Source organism: Pomacea canaliculata, linkage group LG1, assembly GCF_003073045.1.
Source record: "Pomacea canaliculata isolate SZHN2017 linkage group LG1, ASM307304v1, whole genome shotgun sequence".
NCBI classification, from domain to species: Eukaryota; Metazoa; Mollusca; class Gastropoda; order Architaenioglossa; family Ampullariidae; genus Pomacea; species Pomacea canaliculata.
In genome coordinates this window covers 40764797-40783042 of record NC_037590.1, presented here as the reverse complement: position 1 = coordinate 40783042, position 18246 = coordinate 40764797, and the positions used below count along the sequence as shown (strand labels likewise).

Genomic DNA, 18246 nt, shown 5'->3' with positions numbered 1-18246 from the left:
ACTCAGTCATCTCAACCTACCCCCGCCTGTACCTTCCCTGACGAATTAGGTAGCCGACGGGCGGGCTCTGCACCATCGACACGCAACCAGCATCATCTACCTCCCCTCACATCTCTCCATCCTCCCACACACACACAAACACATCTCTTTAAAACACAACTCCTAACATCATCCTACCTCCCCTCACATCTCTCCACCCTCACACACACACAAACATATCTCTTTAACACACAACTCCTAACATTAGCCAGCTAAGCCGACCTGCAGGTCACTGTGACCACCACCCACCCCTCCTTTCTGCACCTCACTCCGGTCGTCTGCTTTCTCACCACAAGATGGCGACGATGAAGCGTGTTCTTTATGACTGTACAAGTTCGGACCTCGCCTGTTGTTTCGGGTCGAAATTCTCAGTGAGCGAAATTTAGGGTTTTCTTCAGACGGTTGTTTAGCATTTAGACTGAGATAGATAGATCAAGAAGGAAAGAAAATAAAAATAAAAATAGTTTGGGACCTGATTGTTATTATTGTTTCAGACATACACACCACCACCCCAGCTGCGCAAACTCCAGACATTAACCAAGGACAGACAATCCACCGCTATGTCAACAACATAAAATATAGCGAGTGTAGTTCAACCTTCAGCATAAATTCATCCCATCAAAACATCTCAATCCTCAGACCAAACTATCAGCTCACAACCTCAGCAAACTGCCAAACAGCAAATAGCTAAAGCATCTTACTGGCGGGGCTGTAAGCGGATTACATCTCACCCTGATAACACGAGCGTGCTCACCCACCGCACTCACCTGCCAGAGGTGGACAATTCATCAGTGAATATAAACTTGCAGACTGTTCTGACCTCACTAGTCCCGCGACAAGTCCTCAGTAAATACAGAAAAAAACTTGTAAAATATTCTGGCTTCAATTGTTTATGGATATTTGTTACAAACCAGTGAGAACCATTGTGTCCTTTAGAGAGTTCTCTGGACGTGAACGAGGTAGTTCAAATTTTCATCAAGTAAGCATCATTGTCGTTCGTGCACAAAATCGGTCACATTTTACTCCTGTATTTTTAATAATACAGAAAGTTTTTTCCTGCGTCGTCTGCGTTGGACTCCTTGTTCTGACCATAAAAAAAAAACAGAGAAAAACTAACCTCTTAGGTGACCGCAGCTTTCAATCTCACTTTAAGAAAAGTTCGATTTTCTACAGAAGCTTAGCAGACTCAGACTCAGGGCTTTGTGTTCTAAGTAAATATTTATGAAAAACTCAAAAAAGTTTGTTTTAACCACGGGCGGTTTTCCATGGTGTGGTGGGAGGCGATCCACAGCGGGGTGTGAGTGATGCTCATTAACTTGCTGCTCACGAGGTTCAGGCTCAATCCTGTGTTTTAAAATCAGAAGCTTCGGGCAAAAATTCTGGAAATATCTTGGCGCCAACCGAATCACCATATCTTGTGTGTTTTTTTTTTTCAAGAAAGAGAAAATGCCGGGCATCCTGTGATCCGACCTTGGCGGAAGGTGAAGCTTTTTTTTCAAATAAAATGAAGCTGACAATAGACCATCAGCACCACTGTCTGGCAGGCGGCCAGGCCACCTGGGCATGATGTCAGATGAAGAAACACAGGTGAGGCATAGATCACAGCTTGCAGGCATGCCTCACTGACAAAAAAACAAATAAACAACAAAAACAAGCCGCCAGACACTCGTTAGTCCGGCTGCAGTCCAACCGTCTCTCTCTCCATTGTGTGTGGTGCAGCGTGCAAGCAGCAGAAAGGTGTTGCTGCTGATCAATAGCATGGCGGCGGCGAGAGAAGAGACGGTTAGGACTGGCTGACAACCATCACCACCAGCGCCATGCACCCCTGTGACGTCATGCATATGGCTGCCAAAGACCTGAGAGGTGATTCAAGGGAGACGACTGGTCTTTCACTTCTACTGTTTCCCTGACCGAGGGCTAACAACGAGATATTTCAATACCAAAAGAGGAAAAATTTTGTTTAGTTTTGCTAAGATGTTTTTTTGTTGCCAAAAGCTAGCAAGTCGATTTATTTTTGTTATTATTGTATTTTGGTAACATAGGCTGCAGAGGCCTTACTTCAATATACAGGTGTTGAAGACTACACTAAAAAATCTCGGTACTTCAAGGTAGTTCAAGGTAGAAATATTCCGGTACCAGGGTCTTCAAAAGTGATACCATTATATGCTACGATTATGTTCTGTGATTATCGCCGTGATTCGTGAAGTTAAAGCGACCTTTCCCTCCTCTGTGAATCGCACCTGGTTGACTCCTAACCTCACCTGTTGCTCTACCTGTAAATACCTGCCTACGACCGCATACCAGTCAATTAAACAGCCTCCTATGCTACTGCTACTTTCGTTATTATTGTCTAATCTTACTTTTGCCTGGAGTTGGGACTTCTACAGGCATAAATTATATTCTTTTCGTCCTACTTTGTTTGAAATGAATTCTTGATCCACTTCTGTAGACAAAAGCTATTATTTCTAGAATTAAGAATGTGTGATTTTGTGGTAAGCGCAGAGTCAAGTGATTCTCTCTCTTTCTATCTTTTCACACGCGCTTCTACACTCACATACGGCGAAGACACAAAAAAGATAGTATTTTCCACTTTTAAAAAACTAATGATATATTCAAAAACTTTTGACCTATACTTTGAGAAACGTGGCTGGGGTCAAGCATTGTAGAAAAGCTGACAGACAGTTCCTCGTGGTGTTTGGCGACAGACTGAAGGGTCGACCTGGCATCCAGGTAATGCAAGGGAAGCAACTTTGTTACTTTCGACCCACAAGGTAACAAGAAAGCTGCCCCTGCAATAAACTCCGGCATCTCTCTCTCCCCTCGTCCGATGACATTTATAAGCGCTTGTCTACATACTTACACAGTCCAAATGCATACATACTGACATACACACACATCTACACCTGTATTCGCACGTGCAGTACGCAGGTAGTCATCTAGCTCCCCCAACGACCAGCGGAGCAACATAACTAGTCGTCAGATGGTAACAGTCAAGGGAAGAATGAATGCGTTTTCTTGTTCTCTCCTCCACTATTGCCTGTCTCTTTTACACACATTTGATAACTTGTTCCTTATTCGCCTCTAAGAGACCAAAAGCAGTGTCTCGGCAACTATGGTCCACTCGATAGACCAAACTAATAAACGGAAGTGACGTCTCCAGGGCCCTTGATGTGTACCCTTCTTCCTTTGGGTGCCCACCATTGCTTACAGGAAACAAGTCTGCTCGGAGGCAGCTGAATCCAGCAACAGGGATGTCTTAATAAAATCGTCTCACTAGGAGAGCCCCTTCCCCCTTACAACTCCCCCTTCACCACCACCCGTCGTCAACCCCCTTCAATCATCCTCATCCCCAATCTTCCTGCAAGATAAGGTGCGTGCAGCTCGACCTGTGTCCACGCCATCCATTACCAACTTTTTACTGGGCGGGGTGCGTGCATTGTTATGCAAGAATTCCTTTCTCTAATTTTTTTTTTTACATAGTTCCTGAAATGCATCGCAGACCTCGCTACTACTGCTGAGATGTGAGTTTAGATGTGAGTGAGTACAGCTCACTATTGCTGCTGTGGTCCAGTAGTTGCCGACACTCCGCTCATTCCATCCTGCAGGTAGCAAGACGGTGATGGGCTGTTCTGGCAAATCCATGTGCTGGTGAGCATCTTCGTGTGGTTTCACCAGCTCTGACTTATATTAGCTCTTTGTGTGTGTGTGTGTAAAAGAGACAGACAAGAGTGGAGGAGAGAACAAGAAAACGCATTCATTCATGGTATGTTTGTGCGCGCGCGCGTGTGTGTGTGTACGTTGGGTAGACCTGACATGATGGTTGTCACCTGCATGAGACGTGGAGGTTATCGAACACAGATTTCCATAAGATGAGGGTGCATGCTGATAGACAACTGACAGGGGAACCTAGTCCGCCAAACACACGAACTAAAACAAACTTTTGACGAACATGTTCTTCCCCCCATCTCCCATTTTTCTCTCGTCATTTGAAGATTCCCCGATTACCATAATTAAAATTAATTTAATTTATGCTCAAACGCCTCTTTTTTTTGAAGAAACCCTCCAGTCAGGGTGTTGTTGTTTCGTGTGTTTCATGGGATCTGCGAACCGGTTCGAACCCAAGCCAACATGAAATGAGACCGACTACCTTCAGCCTGCTGATAATGTACAAAATCAAAACTATGCAATATAGATATGGTTATGGAATACAGTTTTCATGAACAAAGACATTTTATGCTCAAATATATTCTTGATTTGTTTTTAATGTGCCTAATAAGTATTTCTTACACTTGGTGCGTATGTATATGTGTAAGAGAGAGAAAGAAAGAGAGAAGGGGAGATCAATGTACGACGGGAAACAAGATTTTTCTGGCTACGTGTGAGTGTGTGTGGTGAGTGAAATGTGAGAAGATAATGGGATTTTGGCGTATCTGTGAATGAGTTTTTTTCTGTGTTGTATACGGTTTGCTACTGCAGGTCTGAATATTTTTTTTTCCTTTTATATGTGTTTGCGCCCAAATTTATGTCGGTATATGTGTGCGCGCGGGCACGTGTTATGTCTGCATACGTGCGAGCTCTGTGTGTGTGTGTGTTTAATCATCAGTAATAAGGTAATTTAGCTACTGTACCCCACCACCATCACTACCGACACCCACACACGGTGAGTGTACATAGTAAACAGAAGCACGCGTGGTCTCGGGCACGAGGCGCACCTGTTCACACCGTTCACTACACCTGTCGGTGCTACAGGTAGACAGCACGAAAAACTCGGCTTTTTGGCACTGATTCCTGTCTGCTCGTTCATTTCTTCTGGATCTTCACTCCCATAAAATCACTTCCCTTTCTCCTACCACCACTCCCACCTACCTACACCCTACGGCCAGAGCTAGGCTGCTTGTGTTTGGTCGGATAAACACTCGCTCGTCAATCCCCAATACGATCGACCTCCACAACAAGCACCTCGCGTGTGATCGAAAACCCTCGACTAACCGACAAACCCACTTAAAAACTCATGTGACGTCACGTGAGTAATATAGACTCACAGCTGACGCCATCGAGACTAGGAGGAGAGCCAGTTGCTGTTTACATTGTTTACATTGTTTACATTGTTGACATTGTATGCGGCATACCGGGAGGTAAAAGGGGAAGTGATTTAACTGAAGACGGATTCATCTCGTTTCGGAGCAAGTCGCGTGCAACAGGTGGTCAGAAGTGCGACCGCAGAATTGAGATATAAAATACAATTATAAACAATTAAATATTATAGAAGTCTGCGAGAGCGACTGTCTCATTCTGGTCGGAAGCTACCGGAAAAGCGTTTTACCACGGATGAGATAAGCCATGGGTAAAACAAAGATTTGGTCCACTAATAATCTGACAAAACAGTAATTAAATTTCTGCTCCAGAAGATCGTCAGACCATTAAACGACAGCTAGGAAAACTCATGAAGTAGGGTTCCTTACCGCAACAGGTTCTGCTTAAACGGCTCTTAATTAGATGATCTTTCATGGTCTGAACCTGGTTTAGGCAGTTAAAAAAAAAGGTTTATAATTTAAAGGTGAGTCAACCACAAACCAAACAAACCAAAGACATCGAATGATGCAGCAGACGACACTATACCAATCTTTGTTCTTAATTTACGTTTTGCGAATTGTTTTCCACCCTGAACCCAATCTAGAATTATGTTCATATTGAGATTCGAGAGGTCCTAGGTCCTAGACCAGGTTCAGACCGGGAGGAATGGCCTCAATAAAACATGGCTTAAGATGTCCTTTCTGTACCAAACAGAAGACCGAGCATCCCGTCTACACAAAACAGATAAGACCAGAGGTTTCGCTTCTCGTCCTAGACGAACCGTTGAAAATAAACGGCATAAAAATAGAGGGTTATGTCAAAATACATCTGTTTCGCACGTCTTGCCTGCCGTGTCTCACGCACCAGACAGGAAAGAAGGCAAAGAGGTGAGGGGTACCTTTCTGTCAGCAACACAAGGCCAGAGATTCAACATTACCTGACTTATTGTTCACGGGTTCAGTTGGAAGGCAAGATATTCAACCTACCTTTCTACAGCTCTTACACAAGTCGAAAGAATCAACCTACATTTCTAAACCTTTTGAGAGAATCAACATATTTTTTTAGACCCGCTACAGAAGGCGAGAGATGCCACTTGTATTTCCTACAGAAGGTGAGAGCTTCAGCCTTCATTTTCCCTCTTGTAGACAGACACCTGGAGGAAGCAGATTCAAGTTACCTTTCTGACCTAGTGTAGACATCTGGAGGCAGCAGATTCAACTTACCTTTTTCGACCTAGTGTTGAGAGACACCTGGATGCAGTCATCAGACGGCACCCTCCACCTGTCGAACCTCCCGGAACCCCCTCCACCGCCGAGACTGACGCCACTGTTCATCGTCGGCTGAGTTTATCGTCGTTGTCGTCTTAAACCTCCGGTATTTCCTTAGTTCCGCCTTCGATGTCCGAAGTGACGGCCAGTTTTTTCCCCCACGCCCTTTCTTTGTGGCTGACTACAAAGCTGACTTCTAGCTTCGCCGCTCACCTCAAAGCTGACCTCAGCGTCGTCGATGATGGAGTTGTTGTCTTATGGTTGTCGACCCTTGTCCACTTTGTCGGGTGTCGGCGCTGTTGGTCCGTCTGTTCGCGCCAAGAGATCCCTGCACTGCTCTAGGTCCTCCCACATGCCTGGAACGTCAGTTGTCCGGAACGTCAGACACCCAGTCCTGGCTCCTCCTCAGGGTAACGTCCCTTGAGAAGAAAAAAATCGCCAGCAAGCCCTTGTCAAAGTCATCGATCAGGTTGCAGGCAGTAGACCAGCATCACCCCTGTAGAAAAAAAAAAAAACTGTTCCGCACCGCTTTCGGGGGTCGGGGGTAGGATGGGGTAGGTTGGGGGAGGGAGTGAGGAGCGAATTATGTGTAACACCACACTCGCCCTGTTACACGGATCGGGCAGCCTTTGTCCTGTAATGATTGTCCACACCAGCAAGAGGACGCTGGGTAAGTTGAGATGGCTGCTTGTCTTGCGTTCGTTGCCGGCAATCAAACACCGGCCAAGACAGCCAACTGCAGGCGTCGATTAACGGAGATGAGGTGATGGGGGAGGGTTGGGGAGAAGTGGGGGGGATGTTAAATGGAGCGTCATGGTCGCTGACTGGGCTTCCCTTCGGGATAATTTGGTTAACGGGATAAATCTGCTTCTTCACCAAAGTCAGTCGTTAGCTGAAAGAAGTGTTTAGTCCGAGCTTTGAGCGCGGGTACGTGTTAAGTCATCCGGGTCCCTGCTACCCTGCGCGATTGCAGTGGCCACAGGTCCATCCCATGTAGCTAACAGCAATCTCCAGACCGTGGGAACAGAAACGTATCCAGCTGAGGCATCATTACATGGGTTTTTTCCCCTTTGTTTTGATTTTGTTATTTTTTTTAGGTGCACCCAGGGTCGTTCTATTTATGAAAATTATGCTCAAGCTATTACTCGCACTCGCAGATGTACCGTTTCGTCAGTGTTTTCAGGGCTGGACTCGATCCAGCTTCATCGTCAGAAATTTTTTAAGGGAAGACGTAATTTTTTCCTCTTCCTCTGTGTGTGTGTTTTTCTATCCTCTTTCCCTTTCATCTAGCACGCACACTCGTACGTGTGCGCACGCGCGTGTATGCACAAAGAACACGAGACTACGTGCAAATAAAAAGTAAAATCTCATACTCAGTACTGCCGTGTGCCATGGCAACCTGGCTGATTCCTACACCGTCTTTATCCTCCTCCCATCCTCAAATCACGAAGACACCGGGACACGTGACTCCAGAGTTGTCGTCCGTGGTGTCATTCTAGGCGCCGGTGGGAGGTAGCTAGGCCAGCACCACTACTAATCCAACACCGTCACAGCACCAGCACCACCACTGCACACAACCACTGCACCAACACCACTACTACGCCCCGCCACTGCTCCGTAGCACGACTTAACGGTCCGACCGTCACATGCCAAACTGGAAAGGCGCCATTGTTGAAAGAAGCTGCAAACGCGTCAGGCTTTGGAAGGTGAAACCCTCCGCGCCGCAGTTTTGTTTTGCGTTTTGCCTCCATTTCGTTTCGACTCCTTACCATTGCTGCAGGTGCATCTATGCGTGAAGAGGCAGGTTTCAGCGGCTCCCAGAACGCCATCGTAGTGACGTAATCAACTGTCAGTCAGAGCTTCTTCCAGGTAATGGTGCGTTTCTTTGACTTACCCCTCCTCCCCCCTGAGAATTTTGTTGGCTGCCTCGGTTCATCATCGATGTCACTCCACTGGGACTCAACCCCCGACACACACACATATACACGAATATCGTCACAACAAAAAGCAGGTAATTGTATTCTTTCCTTGGAATTCGCCGCTGAAGAGCACCAGCTGCGTGTCCGTCGATGTACTTGACCTCTCATCGCGAAGGCTTGGTCGAGGACGTCGACGTTTTGCCGGATGTGGATGTCAGCCGTTACACGACTCGCTGAACTCTGAAGCCACGACACAGCAAGTTACTGACTATACATAACAGAAGTTGATTTCTTGATCAAGCCAATAATTTACAAGATTTTGAAGTAAATATTGAAAATCGTCCAGTTTTGGGTTGATTTATTCGGTTGACATGCTTCGTTGGTGACTCTATAGTAACCAATCACACTCATGAAATAGTTGACCTTTGTCGTCATGGAGAGGGTTTCGACTCCCGTTTTAATCATGGTTTTAGAAATACTAATATAACTGCTTTCTTGTCTCTTTTATGTCCTCATTGCACGGCTGTCAAAGGGAACAAGAATTTCACGATTTACATGTCAGCAGGTAAATTAAAATCTTACTGAAGACCAAGCCAGCAAAGCGGTCTTCAATGATCCGGAATGTGCGACTTTGGAGGGAAAAGTGACCTAGTGATGAAGACAACTCGTTTCTCGCGGTCATCATGGCATCGTTTTCCCGAGTCTTGGTCATCGTGGGCGAAACTTCAATCGTCAAAATCGGCGCAGCAGGTCCTTCAACGCCTTCACACAAAGTGGAGACCTACAACTTCGTGATTCTTTTTACAATAGCTCAGGCTGTCTTTACCAGCCTCCACCTCCATCACCACCGCCGCCGCCGCCGCCGCCACCACCGCAACAACTACTTAATGTCATCGCATACGTCATCACACAGACCCCGAGGTGATTATTGTTGTTGTTTTTCTTACTAACTTCTGCCACTCACTCATACACACCTTTTAATTTCTCCTTTTATAGCATCTGATAAAAATGCAGTGCTTTCGTTGAAGCCGCTACAGCGTAGAGGGTAAAGCAAATGGTTTTCACAGCAGACCTTGAAGCTCCGGGTTTTTTTTATAACAAATCTTTCCTTTTTTTTTTTTTTTGATGAACTAGATTTTTTTTTTTTTTTTTTTTTTTGCTTTTGTTCTGGAGAACGTGTGTGTGTGGCTCTAAATTCTTCCCGTAATGATGAATCCTGCATTATTTTCTGCACGAGATTTTAGTTCACACCATATCCACCCACTGGATGATGTCTGACATGTTTGCTGCCATCGAGCAGCCGGTCAGTGAACTTGCCGACACCAAGCTCTCACGTGCACGGAGGATGTCCGGACGTGCGTTTCGCGTGCACGAGTCGACGTGCGGCTGAAGCTGCACCCTGTTGCAATGTCTGGAAAACAGTTGAGCTGTTCTTCCAATAGGCACCCACAACCTACGACTCCCCAACGGATCATCAGATGGCACATTCTTGCAGTGCAGAATTTTATTCTTATATTCTACAGGGTAGAGAGAAAAAAACCTCTCTCTCCCCCTTTTCCTCTCGCGTGTGCTCACTCATACACCGTGCTTTACAGTTCAAGATCCCCTCTATCCCTCACCCACCACCAAAAAGAAAAAGAAAACAAATGCCGACAACAGCACAATTGAAAGTCATAATGACAGATAAAAAGGCAGACAGACGGACGGACGGATGGACGGACAGACGGACGGAAAGTGTTGTGAGATGAGTGCTACTCCCCGGGCCTAACTTCAAGCCTGACCCCTAGGATGGACGGCACTACACGCGAACTTCATCTTTCGCTCTTTCCTCAAGTCGGAAGATGCACTGGAAAAACTGCAGCATAGTTCATGGACAACAACTTTGACTTAATTTTGTTTCGCGTTTCTTTTTGATTATGCCAACGGTTTTATGCTCATTGTTTTGTTTGTAAGAACTTAATGTCACGATCGCAGTGTCAGTCAATGAGAGTCACTACGTTTCTAAGAGAGAAAATATCAAGGTGGAGTCAGCTGAACTGAAATAATATACATAGTTTTCTTGAAAAATTTCAGATCAATTATTTAATTCATTGTCACGAACGTGTTCTTTCTGTAAGGGCGGTAACTCGACTGGGGATGGAGAGTTAACGGCCTGTAGCTGTGTACTTACTGTCGCGACTCGCGATCATCATAATTTTACTTTTTTATTTAATTATCAACCATCTTGGGTCAGTTGGTTTATTATGCTTAACTTAATTGTCAAATGAAATGTTTTTTTTTTTATTTTTATTATCTAATAGTACATCTATTTGTAGACAGTTTGAAGGATTATTTTACTAGTTACAGGGCTTGTGCTTATTAAGACTAATATATTTCATTAGTTGAGAGCAATGTTTCCTATCAGCTTTGTTCAGATCATACATCCTTCACTGCGCTTTAAAGCAATACCTGGACATCTAGACACCTGGACACCGGTGATTTACAACGTTACCACGAACTTGTATTACTGGACTGCTGGCAGACGATTTTTTCCAGTTAACTACTAAAACGAGGCTGGTGTGAACAAAGCTTTCAGTTTATTCACATTTTAAGATTAACTGCTAAAACGAGGCATGATACTACAAAGCTTCCGGTTTAGTCACCTTCATTGTTTAGGCTCGCCGAGACTATCCGCGGAGAACTTCTCAAGAGGTTAAACGTTGGTCTCGGCAGACAGACAGCAGTCCACCTTTATACATCCGGGACGTTACACTGGTCTGTGTTGTTCGCTTTTCGAAAATTGTGGGTGACACCGACACGCCCAACTCTCGGCCAGAACTCGCGGGACGGGAAAGTTGGGAGGGAAGTGAGGGTGTTAGACGTCTCGGTACTCTGCGATTAGTTGCTAGAAGTCGTGATAGCAGGTGTTTTAGAGGAAAATCACATCAAAGGAAGGTGCTGAAGATTTTTTTGTCCACATCAGTGTGCGATCGACGTGTGGCCACGCCATAAGGCGGTTTAGGTGGGTGTTTGAAATTCACTTATTTATAAATCTGGCTAAGATCTGGAAGCATGCAAGTGTATGATGCATGCCTGCATCTGACTGACAGATGTACTTTTTACTTGACGAAAAGTAATTATTATTTATTAGTCAAAGATGGAGAGCAAATACTCAAAAAGGGTTTAATTTTAACAAATCCTTCTTTGATACTTTTGAGTATTAATACTTAGTACAAAAATCAGTTCTCTATTTTAAATCAGCAAACGCCTGGGACGAGAATTATTATTATTTTTAGCGCTGACAGCCGGTCGCTAGGATTCTGCACTATAAAAGAAAACTTTATTTTCACCAATAAATTGCTGTTTTTATTTCATTAGTCAAAATTCCTCAATTAATGAATGTGATGTTACGCAGATCGACGGTAGCTCGCATGGAATTTTGTACAAATGTCAACTTTACCATATATACAGCCCACAAAAAGTACATCGTCTAAGTAGCTTTAAAAAAATAAAAGTTGTGTATCCTCGGTGGAGTTGAAATGTGATCTTAATTAAGGATCAAAACGGTCGCTAAAGTCGAGGTTCACTCGACAAGACATGTTTGTCCCAGTCCCAGCCACGTGTTACCACGCATCTTCGATGGGCCGAACAAGAGGCGGGGTTAATAGCGGTCAATAGTGGCAATAGTCAATCGTATGTTCAAAACCACCGCCACAGATTCCTATATTTTCATTTTTCATAAAAGTTTGAGACGACCGAAGTTCTCAAACTGACCGCGCTGAGCGACGCACGATCTGATTGGCTGCTATTTATACACTAACACCGCATGGTCTGACTTTGTGGTTGTTTGACAGTGCTCTTATCGCTGCCTGACAAAGGAGGTCGCTAAAATAGAAACAGAACTGAACATTGTTGGACTTTTTCCATCACAGTGCCACGGCGAATGCTATTTTTGCTGAAAAGCGTACTGCCAACAACAACAAAAAGCTCATCTAATTAGAGTACCTGTTGTATAAATAGCAGCCAATCAGAGTACGCGTTGCTCGGTGAGGTCACAGCTAGCACGGAGGTCACTGCGAGCACGCATGCGTGAAATTCGATGTCGGCGTGGGTTGAGCTGACTCTGGCAAGCCTCACCGCGTTTCGATCCCTCGGTTCGCGACAGACGGACCGAAACAGAAAAATCGACCAGACAAACAAGCAGATGCCCAGACAGACAGGCAGACATCCGTGGCACATATGTTCTACCATGGACCTACATATCTGCCACCTCTGGACCAGCTAGGTGAAGGCTGATAGCATGGCTTCAGCACTCGCGACAGACTCCAGCACTGTAGTCACGGCAGCACGAGGATGCTGGGGGAGGAGGCAATGGAGGTCACAGCAAAAGACTGGAGATGACCTTCATTATCATTAGCAAGTGCTGTGGCAAGATCCATCGCCTGTTCGATAGCAAATCGCCGGCCATTCGCTTCCCCAAATTATTGTCTGCTGGAGAGGCGGGGCCGGCATTTCCATACCAATCACCCCCCGCATGACGCCATCCCCACCCTCCACCCGGGATCGTTCTCCCCGTCTCCTCCTCTCGTGAGATGAAACTTCACAGACCCTCACTTCCTTTTTCTGTCCATTACAGATGTCGAGCTGGTCACTGGGTCAGCAGCGCGAGTTCCGGTTTCTAGCAAGTTACTTGATGTGCTTTTTTGTTTTTTGTTTTTTGGTGTTTTTGTTTGTTTGTTTGTTTTGTGTGGGGTTTTTTGTTGTTTTGTTGTTGTTGTTTTTTGTTTTTAGTTGGGGGGGGGGTGCTCGTTTTTATCAGACGACGTTGACTTGAAAATATTAAAAATATATACTCCACCCACACACACACACATAAACTCAATGTCCTTTCTTGCCAGCTTTATTTCGTGTGCACACCTACTAACACATCCTACAAGGGTAGAGCATACATATTTGGCATACCTACATTTTTTCACCCCTCAGGTGCTGCTTCTTCGAGCATCTGTTTCTGCTGTTGCGCACATTACCTACAGCATCCGACGCGCTGCAACTATTTGAAACGGAAGCACTGCTTTTGGGTGTGTTTGGCAAACAGGTTTCTCTGCCCAGTAACACTTCTTCCATGGTGTCAAGACAGCGACGAACACGATTCGTTTACGATAAACATTTCCTTCTGAATGTAAAAGCTGCTTATAGGGCTTTGCTGTGATTAGCCTTAGCTTGAAAATAAAACAGCAACAACGAAACAAGAGAGCGTTGCCGTTGCTGTGCATTGTAACTAAACAGACAAATAATAACAGTTTATGTAACAGTAGCTCAAACTGTATCCCACGCAGTGAAATATTTTAAATGTTCAACAGTATGTTATTTACGTACAGTATGTACGTATGTTCCGACTTACAGCGAAAATACAGGTGTAGATCTTCCTCTACAGTTGCATTTACTTCTACTGTATTCCTCCTGCATAAAACAGTCATTAGACAAGCGTTTACTAACATTGAAAAATAATGTAACACAGGAGAACGGGGGCTCTGACGTATGAGAACCTGCCAAGAACAAAAACTGCAGAATCTTTTTATTTTATAAACGGCTAAGGTGAAGAAGCAATCTGAAATAAGTTTGCCAGAATCGTTACATGAAGCAGGGACCCACGCCGACAAACAACCGAAGGCGTGTATTGATAATTCGGCAGAAATCTGTTACTTGTATTCTGACATTTTTACCTGCTTATTTTTGAACGCCTTGCTTCTCCGCCTCCACCCCTCTACCCGCTTCCCACCTCTTACACCCTGTTCCGACAACCTCCGTCCGCAGTTGTCATTACTCAGGTCTCTTTGTTCTTGCCCAAACACACTTGCATTAAGTTGGTAGAACTTCAGAAAAACCATCACATCTCCAAGCTTCTGATAAACTCCTTCTTTTATGCCCTAACTTCAAAAACATGAATAACTTGAACTCCTTTCCCTTGCGTCACGCCATTAAGCTCTCGACTTCTTCGGACCCCCAAGCTCTCAAGTTATATTTCTAACACTGATGGTTTTTGGTTTTTTTTTATCATTTTTTAAAAAAAATTCTTCTGCTAACGTTTATTGAATGTCGATAGAAGCAAACTAAATTATTTAAATCATTTATGCAAAGATGCGCACGTGTGTGTGTGTGTGTGAACGTGCTAGGTCGACATCAACATCAAGGGATTTGAGATAAGATGAGGATTTGAGGAACTGATAGGAGTTTGGCAGAGACTTGTATCTCTTTACTGCCGCCTGTTTGCCGTGACCAACTCTTTCGAAGCTGTAGGGTCTCAGGTCTCGGCGAACAATTTAGTAGTTTAATATCCAAAACCGCAATAAAATTCTTAAAATTAACAATAGATTGAATTTTTTTCTTTTTTTCTTTTATGGCAAAAGTTATCAGCCATCGAGAAGATCTCAATGTAAAGCCAATATAGCAAAATTTTATTTAAAATATTTTTTTTCAAGCGCTGTTTCTGTGTAGCGAAACTTGTCCTCTTGACGTCTTGTCCGTAACTTGACAGTTTATGTTCAGCGAGGGGTTACGATGTTTCTAGTGAAGTGACCACGTGACTCATTCACTGTTTTCATCTTGCATGTGTGTGAAGAGAGAAGAGTAAGAAATGAAATCACGACGTTGTAACCCCTTTGTTCTGCGAAGTCCCTAGTGTATGTCGTGGGTTTCGCGAAATATGGTTTCTTCTGGCGCCAACGGTCACATCTTACAAAAGAAAAAAGTAAAAAAAAAACAAAAAATTCCCACGCAAACATAGGCCTACTATACTATGTACTATATATACTATATCCCATGATTGATTTTTAATCGGAAAGAATTGTTCTGCCATGTCTGGTGTGGATTTGACCTGTTATCCACACTCATGACTCTCATCTACACACATCGTCACACTGCTTTATGTACAAGATAATACTTTAAGACGCTCTTTACAACTGTGTGTGGATTGTGATTTTTATTGTAGGTCTCAACGTATGTTTGTGACTGCAAGGCAGCATGTTATTGTGACATTATTCAATAACTAGATTACGTGAAATTGCGGAAAAGTTCATTTTCATTGATTTTCTTATAATTATTTGTGGAAATTTCTCATCTGTTGTGCATGAAGACACCTGTGCCGACAACCAACAAATTCCCAAACGTTTCCTGACCGTATAGGCAAGACGCCAAAATTTCACTTTTTCCAGGTCCAGAAACGGTTTCCCATTTTCTCAAAAACGTTTCCAGACTTTCCAAACTGTACGAATCTCACCTTTTTGAATAACGAATCTGTGAACTTCCAGCGGAGCAGTGATTTAGCTATTGACAAACTCTTCTTCCCAACGCATACAGATAGCGCACGTCACTCATTGTAACGTTTCTCGCCAACCCTCACGGACTGTTATCGGGCTGTTAAAGTAAAATTGATGAGCATCCCACGCAGTAAGCCCCCAGGTGAGTTCATTACTGTGTGCCTTACGTTGCCTCCACCACCTACAGCGAGAACATTTGGCCCGTGGGACCAAGAGTTGGAATGCAAATCTCCTCTAACATCGCCCCAAGCGGGATACAAGTTACACTCCCGACAGCTAACCCGCTATTTCGAAAATAACAGGAACCATTGCCAAAGTTTTTCTTCCTCCAGCAACATTGAGCCAATGTGGCGATATCAATTCAAAAATCGCTTGGCGCTGGAAGATGCAGGTAAATATATAAACTATAAATGTAATTGCTCCCCAACAACTACCACCCTCCTTTCCCCCTTCCCAATTTATTCGTTGGAATGTCCAAATGTTCCAAGAGTCTCAGAATGTTTGTGTTAACTTAACAAGACTGTTGACGTCCATTACGACAGGACAGTCGCACCAGGGGCCGGCCATCTGGGAGCAGGTCCGCTACAGCGCTCATGCAGGCTTTATGACAAGCTCCTATCAAACTTTCTCTTCTAATTCTCTAATATTAACCAAGTTTTTTTCTTATTAATATAACGGTTGTATAGAAGCTTTGTCAAACATTCGTCTATATTTAATGCTAATAATATTCAGGCAGTTCAAGACGCTGTTGAGGTGAGTTGCTTGCAAATACTCAAGTCTGTTAAAGAGGTGAATTTTAAAATTTCCATTTTCAGACTACTACTACTAACGTGTCCTATCGACATAGCCATTCAAGAAGTCAGTAGGTACACAGTGTCATCATTTATTACCTCAGTCAAACCCTCATACAGTTCTGTAAAATTTCAGTCAAAAGGAAAAAAAAGTCCATGCACGGTCTGGCTTTCATTTAGCCATAACCAGTGCTAATTCGCATTCGTAAAATTAACACGTTGCACGAACAAAACACTCCTTCAGAAAAAAATATGAATAAATAATAAAATGTGTACTTTGACAGTGGGTTATGGGTAAGTTGCTCAACATTCTCAAAACAAATGAATTTACACATTTCTTGACTTGATCCAATGATAACGCACAAAGGTTACCTTTCTGAAACATCTGGCATCACCTGTGGCAAGTGGACAACTTTGTTCTCAAGCACTTGTCACACAGTTATACATCTGCGAAAAACACAAGTACGACACGCAGACCGCCCCCTCACCCTCCCGAACAAGTGCATGTACTCAAAACCACAGGGTCGTCCGTCACTGTCAAGTGTGTGCGTGAAAAGGAGGAACCATGGCAGCAGGATACTAGGAGGCACGTGCAGACTCGAACCCTAAAACAACAAAGGAGCGGGCACCATCCACTTCGGTTTGGACAACAGCATGATTTTGGTCTCAAAACTGGGCAACAACTCACTCTCTCCCACCGCTGCCATCTTCACATTCACACATTTAGTCCGTTGAACGTGTAAACATTTCCATCTCCATACCGTGTCTGAGCACGATCAGCGTGCCGGCACAACGAGGACAAATAAAATTTGAAGGACGATTTAAAGATGCTTCCGCTGCTAACCACGACTTTCAAGTCAAAACGAGGCTGCATTATTCCCTACCAACAGCTCTCAGTTCCAACAAGAAATGTCACAAGTGCAGAAATTGTCATTTTTACATGAAAACCCTCATGATCGTTATGTTACTCAATTTCCACAACTGTTTCTCATGCCACACTGAAGCATTATCTAGTCCATCCCTCCCCAAGTCCTACATTTCGGTTTTCCTGAAAAAAAAAAAAGGATCTCAACATATTACTGCATGTTAGTGACATATCGCACACCCCAATCCAACAGGCATCATTTAAGACAGACTAATCTAAAACACGACCCCGACATTCAATACAAATGTTATCAACCAGTTTCTGAAAACTAGTAACAATAATTATTCTATTCGTGCGGTGTGAACAACGCTTCGTAAAATTCGCCGTTTGCGGCAAGAAAATAATAACAAATAATTAAAAAATAGCAAGTACACTTTAATACTGAGGAAAATGAAACCCTTAAGTGTATACCCTTTCCTACACCACTCGAAATATCTGCAAAATAATAACTAAAAGTAAAAATAAATAAAACAGACTTTTCCAGTTTTTATGTTGTATTCATACTGTATTATCCTTTAAAATAAAATAAATTGTGGGGTACGCAGTTGGCAACTAAGCAGGAACATTTTGCTACCCAACTGTGCTAGCGTCAACATACTGAAACTAAACTGTCATAAGCGTAACAGTAACGAGTTCCAGGTAAACGATGCAAGTACCTCCAGTCTACAAAGTATACCAAGCACCATCAACTAGAGGTCGTCGTGTCTTCAAAAGGTGCACTGGCACACACCTTCACTGACACTCTACTCCTAACAATTATTATTGTTACAGCGCATTTCCATGTGTTGATGCCAGCTCGATGCGCTGCACACGAAAGACTACAAACGAACCGACAGTCAAACACAAAAAAACACGTCAGCAAACGGATAAAACCACAGCAAACATGAACGAAGTGCATGCATGAAGATAGAGGAATGAGCAGAATAGAACTCTTGA

General features: G+C 43.8%; 1 protein-coding gene across 1 annotated transcript in view; it reads right to left on the bottom strand.

Annotated features, from left to right (window-relative positions):
• The window catches only part of LOC112561372 (dipeptidyl peptidase 4-like), a 131796-nt gene extending 125310 nt beyond the window's left edge, over positions 1-6486 (bottom strand). Inside the window, 1 exon segment of the mRNA XM_025233830.1 lies at positions 6336-6486. Coding sequence (XP_025089615.1) covers positions 6336-6446 — 111 coding nt within the window. The 5' untranslated portion in view covers positions 6447-6486.
• Positions 6487-18246: the final 11760 nt, after the last annotated feature.